Raw genomic sequence first — 21213 nt, forward strand, 5'->3', positions numbered from 1 at the left:
TTCAAACTAATAAACTCAATCAATTAAAAAGTCAACTTACCAGGTCTCGTCATTTTTGAATTCCAGTTCTCCATAGGTGTCATCGAAATCCACTCCTCCACCCTTGGCCAACCCTTCATTTGTTCGGTAAGGCACGATGACAGTGCCGCGAGCTCCGGAAGTCCTTAGCACCTTAACCTCCATGATGCCCACGCTCTCGCTCACATGCAGGGAATCACTCTCGAAAGTGAAGATGCCAGCATGGTCATCATCTAGGATTGTGATTGTAGCCACGGCAGGGAAACCTAGTAGGGCTTTGGGGAACTGCAACATGTTGGCTGACAGGACATCTTCCGTCTCCAGTACACGTACGTTGCTGAGTCGCACGAAAAAATGCTCATCCTCTTCGAAGATGTCGTCGTCGATGATACCTACGCTAATCTCCTTCTGCATCTCACCAGGCTTGAATACAGCTGTTCCCTCTGTGAACTCATAGTCTGCGCCAGCATTTGCGGAGCCATCTTCAGTTTTGTAGTCCACATACACCGTTTTGTTAATGTCACCCCCCTTTCTAACAATCGTCAGCAGAGCACCACCACAATTCTCAAGACACTGGTAGACACAAGGCTCAAAAAATATCTTGGACACAAACTCCTCAGGTTCCTCAAGATGTATCTCCTGCAGACTGGTGGTTCTCTTACCCTGCTCGGCAACATGTTTTTTTAGTATGTTTCCTGCTCCAGTCATCATCCGCGTGGCCTGAATACGGTAGAAAGCGCGACTCTTTTGCTGATGAGAAAGGGCGTGGTAATTAGCCATTTCTACCAGCTGGTCCATGTCCTTTTCAGGATGCTTCTGCTTCAGATCCTTTAAAATGCGGATCATGTCTCGCCGGGACTCATCCATCTCTTTCACATCTATCAGTCCAATCAGGTTACTAGAAGCACCATCCACAAAGTGTGAGTTTACCATTTTCCCATCCATCTCAATACCTTTGGATCGTTCTCCCTCAGTCTCGATGATAACTCCTCTATGCTTATCTGTTCGGTACTTTTTATGCATGAACTTATAGAATAACAAACGACGATCGGCCACCCAGGCCAGGATGACACAAATTGGAAAGAATGCAAGAGTGAGGAGGCCCTCCCAGATCTGGACCACATTGGGAGAGAAAACAGCCAGAATCATATAAAGCCAAATATAGGCAAAGATACTCCAGGCTGCTGTAACGAAGAAAACACGCAAGTGCTTGACCTTCCGTGTCTCTCCATCAGGGATAACTGACACACAGAGCCCAATAATGACAAACATGTTGAAAGCTGCACTGCCTACGATGGTGGAGGGACCCAGCTCCCCAGCTTGGAAGCTGTGACCACAGACCTCAATGACTGAGAGTAGGATCTCTGGGGCTGATGAACCCAGTGCCATCAAGGTCAGGTTGGAAACGGTTTCATTCCACACCCGAATGGTGGTAGTGGTGGTTTCTCCATTGGATCTTTTGATGATAATCTCTTTCTCTTGGGAGGTTATGACCTCAATGGCGGCCATGAAGCGATCAGCGATAATGGACACACCAAGAAACATGTAAATCATTGCAACAAAGTATACAATCACCCGTGCAATCTTATCGCCCATCGAAGGGTCCTCGGGGTACCAGATCGGCAGAATAATGCCTGGTTTGCAGTCGGATGTCCCTTCGCACGTGGCATTGTTTGCTGTTGGGCTTGGGGTGGCTCGAGCGTCAGCGCATAGCAACGTTGCTGCTGCAGTAACAAGGCCCAACCAGAGGATGGTGGATGTCCTTGGTTTAACCAGTCTTGATGGCTCCATGCACCCTCCTTCTTTTGAGTCCTTACCTCTCTAATAGTCACTCTCGGAGCCAGCACTGAGCAGCTCTTTGGTTCCACACACAAAACCTGTGAAAAGAAAACAGTACATTTAATGTAGGTTTTATTGATCCTCGTTGATGAACTAAAACATTTTATTGAATTATAATATGAAAACAGGTACTGAAACAGCTAATATTTCCTATAAATATGCCTTGAATCCCCCAACTAGAAGAGATTTCACAAGGCCATCTGGACCATTAAACGCTCCATAAATATTACATTACATGAAAGCAAACACTGTAGTTACATACACTTTATATAATTAAGCTTATAGGTAGCACAGTCATTCCATTCAATGAGTATTACTGTAGCCTCAGACTTCCAGTGCAGAAGGTTTAAATACCATCCTCATCCCGGTACGTGTGGCATTCCTCCTACACTGTCCCTGGTGTATAGCTGTCCATTTGTGTGCACTATATAGCCTGGGTTCTAGGCTTACTAGAACCCTGTACTGAGTCTTTTTTTTTTCAACTCCATTTGTTCTTAAATCAAGATCAAAAATTAGCTTAAATAACTAAACTCACATCCAGGAGCAGTCAAACATCACAGAGAAGTTCAAGAAATGTGACGCAGTGTCTCGAGGCAGATATATGTGGAGGCTGAGTGCATGTACGCTTACATGCTGTTTCTGTATGTTACTTACATACACAATGTCTTAACTAAAAAGCCTGTCGGGAAGCTATAATGAAAGAACTGAGCAAAGAATGTCCCAGTTAGCACTATTTAGCTTAGCCACAACACACCCTATTCCTCTTCGTCCAGGAACAGTGCAAGTTTAGGCTTTCAATAATTTCTCTGAGAAACACTGTCATTATTAGATGCTTTTTTCTGTAAGGAACCAAGGAAAGAATTCCAAGGCCATTTTCTTTCAGCTTAGTGTTTGCTATAAATATCTTAATATATACAAATAGTTTTTAAATGGTAGGCAAATTTATTATGGACACTTAAGACTGTCAAAATAAACAAATCTCCCCAGATTTGCAGAACGATTTGCATAATCCACGGTAAACTGGCCAACTGTTTCTGGTCTTGAAACAGATCCCATGACTGAACAGTAAGAACTGTGATAAGAGTATTTAGGTAAAAGCAATGGGGAAATATTTGAACTGGGATTGAGGCTGATGCCAGACTGAAAGCACAGTATCATCTGCAAAAACGAACAACCAAACAAACAAATACACAATACTGCTAATCTTATAGATTGTGCTACATAAAACAGAAACAGACTTTACTACCTGGATTCATGAGAGCTAGTAATAGTTATTCATATACAGAATGATCGGCAGGGGCAACCAAATTTGTGGACGTCACTTCGTTTTGACAAACTGCCTGCAGACAGCAGAGCATTCGCTTATGACGTTGAATCTACTGGGGTTGGATAATGAAACTGAAACACTGGCTTCAACAGTGTTTGGGGTTTCACGCCTATATACGCACAGCATGGTGGCCAGTCTTCACTGATTGCACATTCCATCAGTTAGAGCAGAGTGTGGAGGTTGAATTAGGAGAGCAATAGCACAGCTGTACATGAAATACTGCAATCTACATGTAACCAAGGTTAATATCACCCCCACACTTTAACGTTGCCGTAATGTGGGCTTTTAATATCTGGGTCAGTAATTAGGTATAGGTTCAACTCTCGGAGTGAATTGGTCACAACCACTAGTCGACAGGGAAAAACAGTAACAATTTTTTTATTAACAATATTCCACGAGAATGAGAATCACGTTCGGAACAATGAAATAAGAATGAAATAAGAATAAACAATTCCTCCCTCCCTACAATAGTCCGTCAGAAAATATGCAGTTCAGTTCACTTTAAATTCTCTGGTATACATATATAATAATACTAACCAAGTAGTTTACAAAAAAAACAAAGAAATGTATTAGGAGATCTCATCTATCTTATCTGCGCCCAGGAGAAAACTGCATCCGCCGACTGGGAGGTAGGCTGACTGGTTTCGAACGTAGCTGGGCACTTCACAGCTCTAATACGTAGAATCGGTGGCTCGCCATCACATGTCGCAGAATATAACAAGAAAAGAAAAGAAATCCAATCGGAGAATCGCTCGAAAGTTAACCCAACTAGATAATGCAACACGAGCGCTTCTGGTGCACTTATCAATGACAGTAATTAAAATTTACTTTTAAACATAAACCCTTTTTTTTCTTTCTTCCTTTCTCTTCTCTCACCTGATGCATAAATCAGTTTTTTCACCTGCAGCCGCTTCTCTCCCTTCCTTTCTTTTTCCCGCGATCCGAGAGAGAACTCAGTTAACCCGGCGATCGTGATTAAAAAGCTCAACCGAATTAAAGACAGTGCCATCTATGGGACTGGAGAACCACGACACCCTTGGTCCTGCTCACTTTAAGTGAGTTACATACACAACATAAAGAAAGACACATCAGAATTCAAAAGAGGACAGATTGTTGGTGCACATCTTGCTGATTCATTAATTAAGAGAGCTAGTGATGAAATGTAACAAATACATGGAATGGTTGAGGAGGCCCTGAGGAGAGGTTTGGGAATTAAAGTGATGTTCATCTAGCTTTCCAACAAGATAGTAACTTCTTGGAGAACAGAAAAAAAATCTGGTTTATTTTTAAATGTGCTTATGTTCTAATGTTAATTTGTTTTTTTTTCTGAGGAAGTAAGCATTTATTACCCAGATAAATAGCCTTAAATATTTTCTTTGACTGCCTAAGACTTTTTCACAGACCAATACAAATCTGTTATAGAACCAGAACATTAAGTTTCTTCTATATGTAAAATGCGGTTAATATGATTGCTATTTATGTTCAGATGTTCAATGCATCATTTAGCTATAGAAACAGGCAGACAGAGCAATATATCATCGGTGGATAGAATTTGTAAATAAGTTTGAGTTCATTCTGAACACCTTTGTGATGGTTGACATGAAACACCTTTTATGTGATTGTTCTTTCTACCACGATTTGCATAAAAATGCCTAAATGGCCTTTCTGTAACATACAATGTTAACATTGGCTTCTTGTCTATTTGCAGCTAGCAGCCTGCATGGAAATTAGCATCTTACATTCATTATGGAATGCAGGAAGACAATCATTTCTGCCATTGTGAAGCACAATTATGGATCTACATACCCCCATCTTTATCTTTATGTTGTACATTATGTACAATACTGTCAAGTGTTTTTCTGTTATATACATGTCTGTATATATGAAGGTATGTGGATCTACGGAGCAAATATTCCTCAAAATAAACTGAACAATATTCTGAATCTGGGGGAAATCTACCTGGATTCATTGCTCTAATTTAGTCCTTTTAAAAGTCTTATACTGAAGTGACATAAAGGGACTTTGAGTGCCAAAACAGATTAATGCTTCGGTTTGAATAAATTTCTTCAAGATAATTTTTTTCCTATCAAGCACCTCTTCAACCCACCATACAATGGATGAACCAAAGGCTATTTTAGGAAACTCATGGAACAGGAGGTATGACGCTGAGGAGCTCCTTGGGTTCTTATGTTATGCATATATTTGTTGAGAACATTGTGAAATCTGGGTTATGCCAATTAATTGTTACTGTATCCTTCCAGAGCAAAATCTTAAGTAAAGGAAACCGCACATGCAATTATGGGCATATTTTGTTTTCTTAATGTAAATTATGCAGCAAACACCAGTCTCAAATGACTAATATGGCAGGGCGCATTACCCTGCTGAAAGAGGCCACTGCCATTGGGGAATACTGTTGCCAATTTGTGCTACAGCAGGTCTTCTGTGGAATCAGACAAGGCGGGCCATCCTTCACTCCCCACGGGCATCAATGAGCCTTGGGCACCCATTGCCCCATGGGCAGTTTACCAGTTGGTCGTCCTTGAGCCACTTTTGGTAGGTACTGACCACTGCATACTGGGTAATACCCCACGAGGCCTGCCACTTTGGAGATGCTCTGACCCAGTCGTCTAGGCATCACAATTTGGCCCTTGTCAAAGTTGCTCAACTCCTTACACTTACCCATTTTCCCAGCTTGCAACACATCAACTTCAAGAACCGACTGTTCCCTTGTATAATATATAATTACACCCTTGTCAGGTGCCATTCTAATGAGATAATCAGTGTTACTCACTTCACCTGTCAGTTGTTTTAATGTTGTGGGTGATCAGTGTAAATGACTTACTTTTGTTTAATTACTCCAAAAAAGGCACAGAAATTAGTATGAATGTAGTATTACAGGCATCAGACTTGCCAGCACAAGGCTTCAGAGCTCCACTCCTATAATCCTTTTGTACCTCTTTATATCACTAAGAAACTGGGACTTGGTGGGACCCCAACCAAAGCCTGTTCATTCAGCTCATTTGCTGTGTCACACCGTTGCTAAGGACATAAAAGCAAAAGATCCTGATCTAGACCGACTAACCCAGCTAAAAGGGATCTTTCCCAGATCTTTAGCCAACGTTATGAGGTCTTCTCAAAGTTGGCAGAGAATGTTCTCACTGTAACATGAATGGGACGTTATTTCCACGTTTTACATATTAACAAAAGCTTTGTCAACATCAGCAAAATAATATTATTACCTGAACTTGTACCTCTTGATACAATTAATGTTTAAAAATGTTGCTTTTCTAAAGGTTCTATATGTGCTGACATACCATCCACCCTGGAACACATGACCTTTGAAGTGTAAAAGTGTAAAGCAACAAAGTTACCCAGTGCTCTACCATGGCCCTCATTCATTGTCATATTATTACTCTTAGTTGTAGTAATAGTTAGTAGTAGTAGTGGATTAGCATTCAGGGAACACCAGGAAAACTGGACATTTTGAATGCTTCCATACCTTAATTGTAACTTTGTAAATGATCCTAGAATGAAAAGTTGTTAGCGGGGAAGGTACACATTCATATCTGATATGATGGCGGAGGTATGTCTTCTCCTCCATTTTACACAAGTGTAAAATTAATCAGTCACCCTAGATTGTTGCCCTGGTGAGCAATTTATGTGAATAATAAAGGCCATGATCCAGAAGCGTGTCAACACCGGCGGGGAAAAACTGAGGGACAAATCTTTTCTTGCCACTTGTTCTCTATGTGAGGAATACCCCCGGTCTTGGACTATATCTAGGCTTCACACCTCAATATAGTAGCACCAGACATTGTGCCTAAAAGACCTGGAGCCTCATTTATCAAAGTTGCATAGGCACAAAATATGCGTAACTTTATATGCAAAGTCCATTATTTATCCAACAAAACTTGATGGGAAAAAATCTGGACAAATCTGGAAAAGGCAACGCTCATTTTGAATCAGGGAACTGCAAGTAAACCAGCGAAATAAGCACATGCCAACAAGCCATACCATCAACCCCCACGTTCATGTGGAAAACTTGTGAACAGCGGTGTATTTTATTATTATTTTTTTAAATTAATTCCATTAATTTTATTCTACTGGGATCGAGAGCAATGTAGGATTTACCAGAATTTCATAAAAGAGGCCCCTGGACCCTTTGCATTGGCACAAGAAGATGTTTTGAGCTCAGGGCTCGACCAACAGACTGAAATTCTTTTGTATCATCAACAGCTAACAACAGTTGTCTTTTTAGACAAATACTCATCAAGTCACCTCTGAGACATTGCAAGATTATGTCTCAGAAAAACAAAACGCTGTTTTTTCTTTGCTAACACAGCCAAGGGGGGGTGAAGCACCCACAGCACTCCAATTTCCAGTGCTACTGCTTCTTTGTGCAATTGGCCAACAACATGAATAAATTCTTGGCACAATTACTGTTGTGGAGCAAAGTAAGTCAAAAGCCCAAAGGTAGAATCCAAGCAGATTTACTCTAAACTTGTTCAAACAAATAGTCGCCCACTCCAGGGGAAATCGACCCTCATGGAAGACCTCACTACAGCACAGAAACAAGAGGTCCTCAGCTAGTATTCTGACTTATTTCCAGATACCCATAGGTTTTATTACATGAACTCAGTGGATGCCTACCAGAGCCAGTGTAGCGGTGAACTAGTGCACTGCGTATCCTAAGTCCCCAGGGAGTTCAATCCACACTCCAGTCCACAAACTTCAATACCAGGACAGGCCATAACTCAACTGAGAACCTTCCTAGTTCTACTGGATACTATTGTACTTCAACCCCCAATCTTGTAAGAAAAAGGTAGGTTGAGGACCCTCCAAACTGAAGAACTTCTGAGCCCTTAGGAACCCCATGTGTTCTGACCCTGTCCTGCTTAACCTTGACTTCATCTTCCTGTTCACCATGTAGACTGATATGTCAGACGCTAGCCTGAAGGCTATCCTGTTCCAGATTCTAAACAGTCAGGAATGCTCCATTAAAAAGGCAGGGGGGGGGTGCTGGCAGCAAAATTGGATCTTTCCATTCTACTGTTACGTTGCAATTTATCCTTGTGACAGATCATACACCTCTACACTTTATTGGCATCCGGGACTATACCAGAATCCTGCACCAGGAATCCTCAGATCAAGCAGATCAAACCCTCCAGTCCTTCACCTTCTTATCGGAATAGGCTGTCTGTAATACCACAAGATACCTAAAAAGCAATGCTGACAATTCCCTCATTGGTGTCCTGCTCTTTTTTCTAGCTATCGTTCCCTACCGGAACATTTAAGCGAGTACGGACGCACCCATATCCAGGCCTCCTCAGTCACCCAAACTTCTCACTGTAAGCCGAAGTAAAGAGTTTCAGCACCAGGGAAAGCAATTAGGGAACAGCACAGACAAGGCTGCTTTCTGCAAAAAGGGGAGAGAGAATAGATGAATAAGCAGGACAGAAAAAGATACAGTCAATAGCAGCTCATCATAGAAAAGCAGCATTTACCAAGTGAATAAGACTGAGTTGTGGTCTTTCACCTCGCCTAACACTAGTCTACAATCTTTCATCCAGGAAATCCTTTCCCTTGGTGCTCACTGACCCATCCTCACCAGAACACAGCTCTGTCAGGCATATAGACTTTTTATTTGTCGATACAATCCTCATTGTATCTTACTACACTCAGCTCACTCACAGTACCCTGTCCAATACACTTATGCCTCAGTGTGCCTCTTGCTGCCTGTGTTCCCTAGTTTCTATTTTTTATTGCAAAAAGATATTTGGTTATAAACTATACATACTGTGCTCACCAATATGACTGCAGTAAACATTTGACTCTTATTGATTAGTTGCTTTAATGCAGAGGATTCTTAATTTCTACCTATCATTTGTCTTTGAACTCTATTTCTGTACACTGTATATGCATTACCTGTTTTCTGATTTTCATATGCAAATCCTTTACATAACTCTTTTGGATGTGACTGCAGAATTATATTTCTTGTTGAATACCTGACTGAACATGATTTTCTCAGTAGGGACAACATCATATGGGCATGAGAGGAATGAAACCTTTTATTTGGGGCAACCATTTTCACAACCTGAAGGGAAGAAAATGGACAAGAGCTGCACGAATACTGCAAGATGAATACTGGGATAGTTATTAAACAAAATAGGAGATGCAAATTTACCTGATATAAACTATAGTCAAACACAAGTTATCTACCAATAGAGTAGGTTGATGGTGTTGCTGAAAATTGTGCCAATAGACACAAAGTGGTGTCAACGAGTCACTTGCTTTTGCTCAACACTGTCTCTGTGGAATACAAAATATTTCCATGCGGCAGAAAAGAATGTGTTTTGGTGACCAGTTCTTGTTTGCTGTTTGTTAAATTTCTTAACGCATGAACAGCAAGGATGAAAATGAGCACGATTGGCATGCAGAGCTCAAGCAGTGGTTGTAACTTTACACTGATTTTTTTTTAGCATATACTAGATAATCTTGAAAGGTGGCAGTAATTAAAATGGCAAAGCTTGCTAGGTTATGTTTCCTGTGTCTAGTTAATCTGAAGCAGGCCTGGGCAGCATTACAGCAATAAAGTGTACTGCGACATTTTGCTGCTCCCCCGTGCTCCATAATTTTTTTTTTTTTGCCAAGATTTCAAAATGCCAGAAGATACAAGAACATACCATCAAAAATACCACATACCAAAGAATAATGTCTGGACTGTGTGTTAATGATATGAAAAATTAGATACCTAACAGAATTCTAATCTCAACCCATCTGACTAATCCGGTCCTTGATATGTGGTAACTGTATGTGCATAACATGCAATATCGATATTATCGAAATCATCTCACATCTAGCAGGCCTACAATGGACAAAGGAGAACGATCTAAGGATGAGAGGGCTGCATTCAGGGGGAAGGGTTTGTGCAACACTAAAATTGAAGGCAGACTCTCCTTCTCAGGGCAAAAGAAACCAGAATAATTTTACAACTGTTACCCTCACTATGTTATGTCAATAAGTGACATCGTTGGTTGATATTTTGTAAAGTCAGAATTGATTTCTTTGGGGCAAAGAAAACATACTCCTCTTTGCAAGTTGATCGATAATCTTTGCACTACGATACTTTTGGGAAATGCTTCTGTTTCGTAGCACAAACAAGTCATTCTCTTTGCAAGCTACAGTAGCAATAGTTAAATCGTTAAGGCAGTGAGCTGACTAGATAAGTAAAAAGTAATGTTTAGAGCCTTAGAGATGCACAACAAATTGGTTAGCATATCAGTATCAACTGATATCCATAAAAAATTAAGACTTTGACATCAGTCTGATGTGTCAGCCTTGGCCATAATGTAAACTTTATCAATATTTAAAGTTAGCAGCACAAGTCGGTTCTCCTTGTTTGATAATAACAACAAAATGAATGTCTTGAGATTCTACTTTCATTGTATTCCATTTTGACTATGTAATTAATTTCCCTTGGTAATATTTGTGATTTTTTTAAGTGAAGTTTTTTTTTTTTTAAGTATCGTTTCCTCAGTATTCACAATCAAATTAAATTACCTTAATGCCACTAATGAAGGGTGATAAAGAGTTTGTCACCTGACTTCATGATGCCCCTCTAGATCCACATCCACCCCCCACCCCCCCATCTCACATAATGTGTCACGTCCCACCCGCCATGTACACCTGACCCTCCAGTCTCCTCCCTGGCATGGCCCTAACAAGCAACACGAAATCTTTACCTATCTTTAGTTCTTTTGAATCCGTTGTTTGTCAACTCTCGGGACCTGTTCCAACTGTTCTAGTTGCTATCTACCGTCCTCCAAAGCCAAATTCTGATTTCATAAGTGACTTTGCCGATCTGTTGACCCACTTGGCTACTATTTCTCCTAATATAATACTCCTGGGTGATTTCAACATACATATGGACAACAGTAATCATCCTCTCACCATAAACTTTTCATCCTGCCTCGACAGTTTTGGTTTCAATCAATATATAAACTTTCCCACTCATACTAAGGGCCATACTTTGGACTTAGTTTGCTGCTCTGGATTAACTCCTTTCAACTGTAAGGCTGACGAACTGCCAATCACTGATCATCTGTTACTCTCTTTTAATGTTAAAATGACCCTTTCTGTATTAAAGAATCCTCGCACCATTTCTTACCGTAACATCAAACAAATTAATTCTGACACCCTTTCTGTTGCTTTTTCAAGTATTTTGCATTTCAATAACTTGCTCACTTTAGATGATCTGGTTTCTCATTATAACAGTAGTCTTAATAGTATTTTAAATTCTGTTGCTCCTATAAAAATCAAATCTGTATTATTTTCTCAGTCAGCACCCTGGTATACAGCTGAACTCAGGCTTATGAAAGCAAAGGGTCGACAGCTTGAACGTCTGTATAAAAGAACTGGTCTCACAATCCATAAAGAAATGTATAATAATCATATTTCATATTATAAGGAATGCATTAATCAAACCAAATCTACTTATTTTACTAACATTGTCTGTTCAAATGAAGATTCTACTAAATCACTGTTTTCACTGCTTAACTCTACTTTCAAGCCACCAGATTCTCTACCTATTCACCTCTATTCATCTTCCTTTTGTGACTCTCTAATGTTATTTTTCATTAACAAAATTCACAAAATCCATCAAGACTTGGTTCCTGATGTTTTTTGTAGTACCTCTCCTGAAATTATGTTGCCATTACATTGTTTTTCTGCTTTTCAGCTTCCCTCTGTTTCTGATATTTCAGATCTTATCTGTAAGTCAAAATCCTCCACCTGTCAGTTAGACCCCATTCCTACACCTCTAGTCAAAGCCTGTCTACCCTCTCTGCTTCCCCTTATTTTTGCAATCATTCATTCTTCACTAACCACTGGAACCGTTCCTGTTTCTTTCAAAACTTCTGCTATCACCCCAGTATTGAAAAAAACAGGTCTTGATCCTAATCATTTTGATAATTTCCGCCCTATCTCAAATTTACCATTCCTTTCAAAAATTCTTGAAAAAATAGTTGCAACCCAGATTCATTCTCACTTAACTAATAACAATTTATATGAACAGTTTCAGTCCGGTTTTCGCCCTCTCCATAGCACTGAAACAGCACTCATAAAAATAACCAATGACCTTCTTATGGCAGCTGACTCTGGGTTTCTTACCATTCTTATTCTCCTTGATCTGAGCGCAGCCTTTGACACTATCTCTCACTCTGTTCTTCTTAGTAGATTAATCTCCATTGGTCTCTCCCATACACCATTAGATTGGTTTAAATCATATTTGTCTGACCGCACTCAGTTTATCCAGCTTAAATCTTTCACTTCTCAGCCTTCCCCTGTTGCCACTGGTGTCCCCCAGGGATCTGTTCTGGGGCCCCTCCTCTTCATTATTTACCTTCTTCCTCTTGGTCATATCTTCCGTAAATATAATATTCATTTTCACTGCTATGCCGACGACACCCAGCTTTATTTGTCTACTAAACCTGATTCCACTCTTCCTCCACCTTCCCTTAGCCTCTGTTTAGCTGAACTTAAATCATGGTTTTCTTCAAACTTTCTTAAACTTAATAGTACTAAAACAGAGTTTCTTCTAGTAGGCTCCAAATCAACAATATCCAAAACTAATTGTTTTCCCATTGCCATAGATGACTCTTTGGTTTCCCCGTCCCCATATGTGAAAAGCCTTGGTGTCATACTAGATAGCACTTTATCTTTTAATTCACATATCAATAATATCACTCGGTCTGCATATTTTCATCTGCGCAACATTAATCGTCTCCGTTCTTCTCTCACCCCACACGCCACCGCCATTCTTGTCCATAGTCTTGTCACTTCCCATATCGATTACTGTAATTCACTCTTATTTGGTCTTACTCAAAAATCCATCAATAAGCTCCAACTTGTCCAGAACTCTGCTGCTCGCATTATCACCAGGACCCCTTCTATTCACCGCATCACTCCTGTTCTGCAGCAGCTTCACTGGCTACCAGTTAAATATCGCATCAATTTCAAAATCCTCCTGTATACATTTAAGGCCATACACCACCTCTCCCCTCCATATTTGTCTGATTTGGTTCAGGTCGCCATTCCATCTCGCTGCCTCAGATCCTCTTCCTCTCTTCTTCTCTCTGTCCCTTCCCACCGTCTTGCCACTATGGGGAGCAGGGCTTTCTGCTGCTCTGCTCCCCGGCTCTGGAATTCGCTTCCTCCCGACATTACTAACATTACTTCTCTTCCTCTGTTTAAATCTAGACTCAAAACTCACTTGTTTAAAACTGCTTATTCCATATAACCATTTTTTGAATCTGTCTTCTTATTTTGGATTGTTTTTTAAGGATTATGTTAATTATCTCCATTTATGTTTGTTTTATCATTTGTTGTGTACAGTGCCCTTGAGTGTCTTGAAAGGCGCTTTTAAATAAAATGTATTATTATTATTATTATAACACCTGTTGCTCATTATTACTCTAGCTGCCTCTCTAAAGCTTCCTTGTTAGTCTTGTACATAAGTGCTTCCCAGTCCTGTGTTCCACAGTCTAATCATTGACGTCAATCCGTTGCCTGGACCTCTTCTTGCTCCCTCCCCCCGTTTTGATCCCTCGAGATTGTGTTTAATTCCAGTTGTTGTTCTTTTCAGTTTAATAAAACCCCCTTACGTTTCAGCACAACACCTGCCCTCAGTCCTTCGTCTCTCATTTCATAACACAATGCTCGCAAACAACACTTAAAAACCCTTTAGGGCTGCTATGGTAGTGGACTAAACAAACTGCTACCTTTCTTCTACAAAAAAAAATACAAAAAAGTCAATCTCTACAAACTATGAATTGGACTGAAAAAATTAAGTGTAAAATGCATGAACATAAATAGCTCATTCTTTGCAATCATTATTTCCTCCAGTGGAAGAAAATATATTTTAGCATGGCTTCCCATTTAAGACAAAAATGTAGTGAAATAACTTGAAACATGTCTTTTATTTAACTGTAAATTATTCATTTTTCTGTAGGGGAGGTTTCCTGATAATGGAAAAAGAAGAAAGACAAAATCCCCACATAATTTTGATAATATCCTGAAGACACAATATTATCCATCTCTCCATCTTCCAACCACTTATCTTGAATAGGGTTGAGGGGTGTTATAACAGATTTAAAATACCCTGTACTATTGTTTATTACAAAGACAAAATTATTCTTAGTCTACTATCACACACTGAACATTCCTGTCATTATTTATAATAATTATTATTGCTGAAGGTTACATGTAATATAGCTTCCAGGACCTTCATAGACAATTACTATGGAAACATTTTTCAAAATTCAAAAAAGTATATATTAATCCAACAAACCCTAATCCTACATTTTACATTTTTTGAAACTGTATCTTAAAAAAGACACACGGGCATGACAGGGGGGAACCAAACTCTAGCAAGAAGCAGGAGTGGAGTGTGGTTCGGAGGGTTAGAATTTTGTGCCGATGTCTGTAGCTGGCAGAGCAATCGTAAGAGGCCCTTAGCCTCAGCTCTTTCAGACTCTGTTCTCTGAAGCCCAAGCTTTTCCCACCTGTACGTTACTTTGCATCACAAAAGCATTTGCTAAATAAATAACTGAATGCAAAACAAAGAGGCAGAGATCAGGTTTACATCGGGATGTTTTTGAGTACCCTGTCAGACCCACTCCTCCCATCTATATTGGTCAAAAAAATAAAGCATGGTCATAGTAAATAAACACCCCCCCCATTAAGATATTGAGAAAATTTAGTAATTTAGTGGGGACTTAAGCCTTACAAAGGCTAGCTGGCACCTACAAAAATCAGTACTGCTCGGCAAGCTAGGGAGACACTGTATAAAGATAGCACATCAGCAAGGCCTTGTGGTCTTTGCAAGCAACCAGCTAATGACCCAATTTTACTTACATTTGCTAGTGGTTGCGAACGCCAGTTACTTAATCCACAGTCATTCCAGAACCACCACTGCATGCTCCATGGATGGAACTCCCTTTCAAAAGGACTAAAAGTCTTATAAATTACTGGACAGCTGGTTATAACATGTTAATTGAGGGCAAGGTCGCGCAAAATATTTAAATATTTCAGATATTTATATTATGAGGTCAGGCAAACTGATTTGGGGACATCTTCCAGATCATTACATTTCATAAAAGACACAGCTTGTGTAATTAATTGTGGCAGAGGTCAACAACAAGGTGCTGAAACATGTTCTTTTCAAAACAACCAATCTTGGGGGCCCAGCTCTGATAGCAGCGGACAGCATATGTTGAAACCATCAAACAAGAGTTTAAAGACATACCCCCCCCCACCAATGCAAGTAAAACAGATATCATGAATCAACTCTTACAGGATTGCAGTCATCATTTTTTCACATGCTGGGTTCAGTACAAGATCACAAAGACCCGGGAACTGATTCCAAGAAGCACAGGGTATGATGTAGGAGACACCCTGGACAGAATGGCAGCCCATAGCAGGGCATGCAAAACAATCACATACAACAATCACATACAACAAGCAGCTTAGAGACAGTTACCAAGTCACAGGGTAACTGAAGCAGCCCAATGACTCTGATTCATTGTACAATTATTGCAGGTTTCAGGAAAAGGCAGAATTTGATGCATATCACAATTCACGAAATCAGTAAGTCGCTGGACACAGCTGTAATCATCTTTGTTTTATTTGGTATGAGGTACTCAACTTAACCAGGAACTTTTAGTAGGTTTCCTACTCTCTGCTCTGTTCAGGTTTGATATTTTGAGTAATAATTCCTAGCTTCTTATAACGATTATGATTATCAACTGGGATTACGAGCCATATTTCTAAGTTCTCAACCCTAGGCATTTCCATCTCAGGTCTCACCCAAACAGGGGTCACTAATCCAATCCAATGAGTTCCCATTAGCATACCACAAAAGTAGAGAATAGGGTCACCGTCACCTCAGAGGGCAACTCAGGCCATTACACACTGATTCATTCAACCTTTGTACATATTCCACTGAGTAATCCTGAACTAGATCTTTTTCAATTTGTTTTGTTTGTGTGTGTGTGTGCGTGTGTACCAACTGCACATTAAAAGGTAATCCCAAAGTAAAATTTGTCTGTTCCAATGTCCCTAGGTCACATTTTGGTTCTTTACACAAAGCCATCCAGATTTTTTGCCACAAAAATGCATTCTTAAAATTAAATGCATAAGGCAAACACAAATCTGGCAGCATTAAGCTAGATGTGAGTAACTGATCATATTTCTAGGATATCGATTAATACAAGAAAAAGAGGATAAATAAAACAAAATTTACATAACAAAATTTACTAAATAAAATTCATCTCACAATGTATGTAATGGAATTATTGTAGGGTAAAACACTAGAATCGGCTGACATTCACGAAATCATCAATGACACAAACATTTCAAGGAAATTAAAGGTATTTGAAGTGTGAGTGTGTGTGCCCGCCCTGCGGTGGGTTGGCGCCCCACCCTGGGTGATCCCCTCCCGTGTGTCTATAGGCTCTGGATCCCAGTGACCCTGCACAGGACAAGCGAGTACAGAAAATGGGTGGATGACCGAAAAGGTGCTGCTTTGCCGTACACTATTAATAGCATTGCCTCAATATTAATAAGACTGTTAAACCTAGTACAAATTCTCCCTTAAATCCACAGCTGGCTGAAATTACAAGAAAACATAATTAACACAAATAATTTGATGTTTTAGACTAAGCAAAATAAAGAAATAAACTGGAGCAAACCGGAATGAAATGCAGCTCTCATTTCATGTGTCGCTTTTTAAGTATCATCTTGGTATCATGCTACACGCTATGAAACCTTCATACAAATTCCCTTCACCAACCAATCAGTTAACCAATCACGCAAAATCAATTTAGCAATGGGAACATACATCGCCAGTGGATACATTTAGGGAATGTGCCTCTGCAGTTTAAGCCTCTGCCCGTGATCGACTGGCCTCGGGTTCATGCTCCGGGATCGGCAGAGTGATGTCACCATTGTGCCCTTGAGCATCGCCCTGAACCCCATCTGCTCCTGAGACTAGCTAACCCTGCATTCTCAACTGTGTGCTGCTTGGAATAAAAGGCACTGCTGAATAAATGCAAAGTAAACCTTTATTTTGCTTTTCTTTAACCTTTTTCTAGAACGCGTTTAAAAGTTGAAGTTGAAATTTAAGTTGCTCTTAGATGATGGTGAGACCTAGGAATAAAATGTGAGCCGTATTAAAACATCCGAGTGGCTCATTGATTTCTGGGAAAAACAAGCAGAGATATATCTACTCAACATTCTGACTACTGGTCTAAGTCCTGAACAGCTTCAGTACAAAAGTGAAATAGAAGAACTTTAATCCATTTCAAAACATGCCAAAGAATGTAACGTAACATGGATTTATCAAAAGTGGCTTGCTTAAATGCAAAAGAAAATGTGAAAGCAAATTATAATCGCTGGAAATACTTTGTAGCCTAGTCTACTACACATTCACTATAATACTATTTAAGTATACTATAGTATATTACTTAGTATAGTGATTAGTAAAATGTATATCTATCCAAACAATCTATTCAGCATAGTCACTGATTTTACTGAACAGTTTGGGACGGTCATTTGAGCCACACTGTTCAGTAACAGTATGGCCTCATATTTGTATGGTTGCGAGTTCAACTCCTAGCCTTGTTCCCTGTGTCACTAAATTGCCAAGACTGTGTGTTTTTTCCACGGAGAACTAACATACCGTTCAATATGTCCCATGTCATCACCACTTACAGAATCTTTTTTTTTCATAGCAGGTTGACAGCCTTCTCCTACACTGTAGCATCACTTACAAAAACACGTACTCTTCTTAGAATACATTTTGTTTTTAACATTTATTTAGAAATCATATAAACGGCTAACTTAAGTAATAATACAAATACTGTTGCTTGTAAGCTGTCGTTACAGTAACCGCATAATATGGATTCACTTCGGTGCCTTCACAGTCATTAAAATCTGTCACACCGAACAGTGTACTGACACGGAGACTCCAAGCCATTAACTGCTAAATAACGGATGTTCCCGTATCTCTCTTAAAGTGTAAGGGTCGCCAACTATTTTGTGTGAGGTTTTTGTGTAAAGTAAACCGATTTTAAAGACAAAACTATGGTATTACTGCTAATATACCGCTGTCTGCTGACGAGGCTTACGGAACAGACCAACTGGAATGAGCTCCGCTGAATCGTGGTTCCTATTTTGGGAATGGAGTTGTTGCACGTTGGTTATTTGATTCCCAGTAAACAGGAGCTCATCTTAGTAATATGGAACACATCAGCGGTTCTTAAATTAATCATAATATACAGTTTTCACTGCATTATCTTATTTCCGACTTCCATCTAGAACGGAATTCTCACAACATAATATCATTGCAAAACCAAAATAAAGTGAGAGGTATTCCTATGTCATTTATAACACAAAACATAACTACCGACTTGCATAAACGTACACTATAAAAGAACGAAGATCTGTAAGAGAAAAAATATAAAAGACCAAAAATCATGTCTATTAAAAACCCAAGATACATTTTATTTGTGCCGTTAACACGACTGCAACGGCCTAGAACGATCTCTAATGTAGTTGGTAATTATTACTATTATCGTTACTACTCTCATTACTAGTGATAAGCTATTATGTTTTCATAGTTCCGCTTTTAGACGGTTATTAATTGCATCCAGTTTTAATACCCTGAATTGATAATAAATTAAAGATAGAAGCCGGATTTCAGTATAGCATGTAACATACATTATGTAACCCCCCGTTTAAATAAACGAATAAACACAAACATACACACATTTGGGAAATGCATAAATCACACTGTACTGGCTCTTTAGCGGGGGAGGAATATCGATCACCCTTAAACTCATGAACCCATTCAATGTGCATGTTTGCATTGACATAAAAAACGCAATAAGCAGGCAAGCCGTATGTTGAACGCGGTCCGCTGCTCGCAACTGATCGGCGCTTTAAACCTCCATAATCATGACACTATTTCAAAAGCACGTTGGGGATTATACAAGACTGTAAATTATACAAGAAAAACGCATTTATACATGTGAACTGTTCTAGTTCCATCCACCAGAATGACAAAAAATCATCACAATTCTATACGTTTCAAAACATACCCCTACATTATGGTCATGCGTTTTGTGTACGTAACATCCTTAATATAGATTCACACAACATCATTTAAATGCCACATTTAAATGGGTCTTACAACAGAAAGCAGCGGCTCATCGCCACTTGCGCAGAAGCGCTGGATATTTATCAAACGACCACACCAGCTGTAACGCCAATATCAAGCAGAAAAAAAGATTCACCTACCAATATCTGTATCCCCTTTTTGTCCCTTTTTGCTAAAGTCGGTTATGTCGAAAGTGAGGACAATATTGCTTCCTATAGAAATGTGTCTGAAAATGTAATTGTCTGCTTTAAACGTATTTTGTCTGCTAACCCCTCCTTCCCTTATATGTCAAGTGTGTATTCCACTCCCTTAGAAATAATACCTCGGGGGCGGCCGGTTCTCCCCACGCACTCTGCTGTTCCCAGCGCTCCTTCAACGCCACTGGATCGATTGAGCAGCAGAAGTAATACGGCTTAGTTTGCCCACTCCTTTGGATGGCCCTCGGTAGCCTGCTTTTTTCGGCAGATAGGTAGATACTTCTCCCCGGTTGTCGTCGATTAGGACTACATGACATCGAAGCTTCTTCTGGCTGTTGGGGGCTCTGAAGCCATGCCTACGGCGCTTTCCAGAGACCGGGGCTCGGCCAGTGCTTCACCTTCTCCTATCTGCGATAGCGTAAAATATGTTAGGTCCTTCTGGCGTGGTGTCTTCTGATTCTAGCAGAAAAATGCGATAGAACATACCATTAAATATACAAAATATATTATGCACCTATTAAATTAAACACGACTGCCCAATCGAGGATAGATGTATAATCTATTTTTTCTTATAAAAAAATGAATTAGGTAAATACAAGGCAAAATCGCTAGTCGAGCGCTGTAACATTTCTTAGTTTATTATTATTATTATTATTATTATTATTATTATTATTATTATTTACATCAGATATGTCTAACTAGTCCTTCGAAAGGGATGCCCAATCTCCGGAAGCACAGAGAAAGCAAATTCTCAAATAGCATGTCTTAAGTCAGCACAACCTTGCGCCCCCCGTTTCTTTCTCCGCCCTCCGATACCAAAAATCACATATATACTCAAGCATCTACGTCATATCAGCTGGGAAAAGAAACCCGCAACAAAACCTATGAATATGTATTATTGCAACTGTGGTAACGGTAAACGTTCTGAGAAAGGGGAAAATTTTATTAATAAAATTAGGGGGAAACTACCGGATGATAACGTTTTTGTTTATCTTTTATGTTGTGTTTACTAACAAACTGCATTTCCTAACATTAACCGTTGCCAGGATATTGACCGAGTTAAGGAATTTTCCAGAACTGCCAGTAAACACTGGAGTGACTGTACCATGGAACCGGAAGACCTCCAGCTGCCACTCTTATTTTAAAAGCATGAAATTAAGTCTTACGGTCGACCTGTATGCCATGCACAACACGGGAAGAAGTACCAGCTGCAGCATTCCGGTGAATATCATGCAAAGACTATTCAGCAGTAATCCTTTGTCTGACAAGTAAATGTTTCCTTAAAGAGATGACTGTCAGCCAAACATGTTAATGGTGCGTTCGATTATCTCTAGGAACTCGGAAATTCCGAGTTGAGTGACATCACGTCCGACAACAAACATGACTGCCTCCAAGAATACGCTGCTGTTTGTTGTTGCTTTATATTTTAGCAGTTTTGGAGTAAGATTATTATTTCCGAGAGACAAGCAAACAAGAAACAGGAACTAGTCAAACATTAAAAGCTTTATAAAGTATTTTAGTACATTCATAGCGATATTCTTTTTTCGAGATGTAAACTACAAACAAACCAAAAACACTAACAAGTCTGGTTAACACTAACAAGTTGTTATACAGTT

The 21213-nt window shown here is 39.7% G+C and overlaps 1 protein-coding gene across 6 annotated transcripts in view; it reads right to left on the reverse strand.

The window, feature by feature from the left end:
* slc8a3 (solute carrier family 8 member 3) overlaps positions 1 to 21213 on the reverse strand; it is a 62459-nt gene extending 41246 nt beyond the window's left edge. For 2 of the 6 annotated variants that reach the window (XM_048974610.1, XM_048974605.1), the window contains exons 1-2: positions 19541 to 19715; positions 41 to 1895 (exon numbers count right to left, since the gene is read on the reverse strand). In XM_048974610.1, coding sequence (XP_048830567.1) covers positions 41 to 1809 — 1769 coding nt within the window. In that variant the 5' untranslated portion in view covers positions 1810 to 1895; positions 19541 to 19715. The other 4 variants (XM_048974607.1, XM_048974608.1, XM_048974606.1 and 1 more) reach the window with 4 other exon arrangements.

Source organism: Brienomyrus brachyistius, chromosome 14 (genome assembly GCF_023856365.1).
Source record: "Brienomyrus brachyistius isolate T26 chromosome 14, BBRACH_0.4, whole genome shotgun sequence".
Taxonomy (NCBI): Eukaryota; Metazoa; Chordata; class Actinopteri; order Osteoglossiformes; family Mormyridae; genus Brienomyrus; species Brienomyrus brachyistius.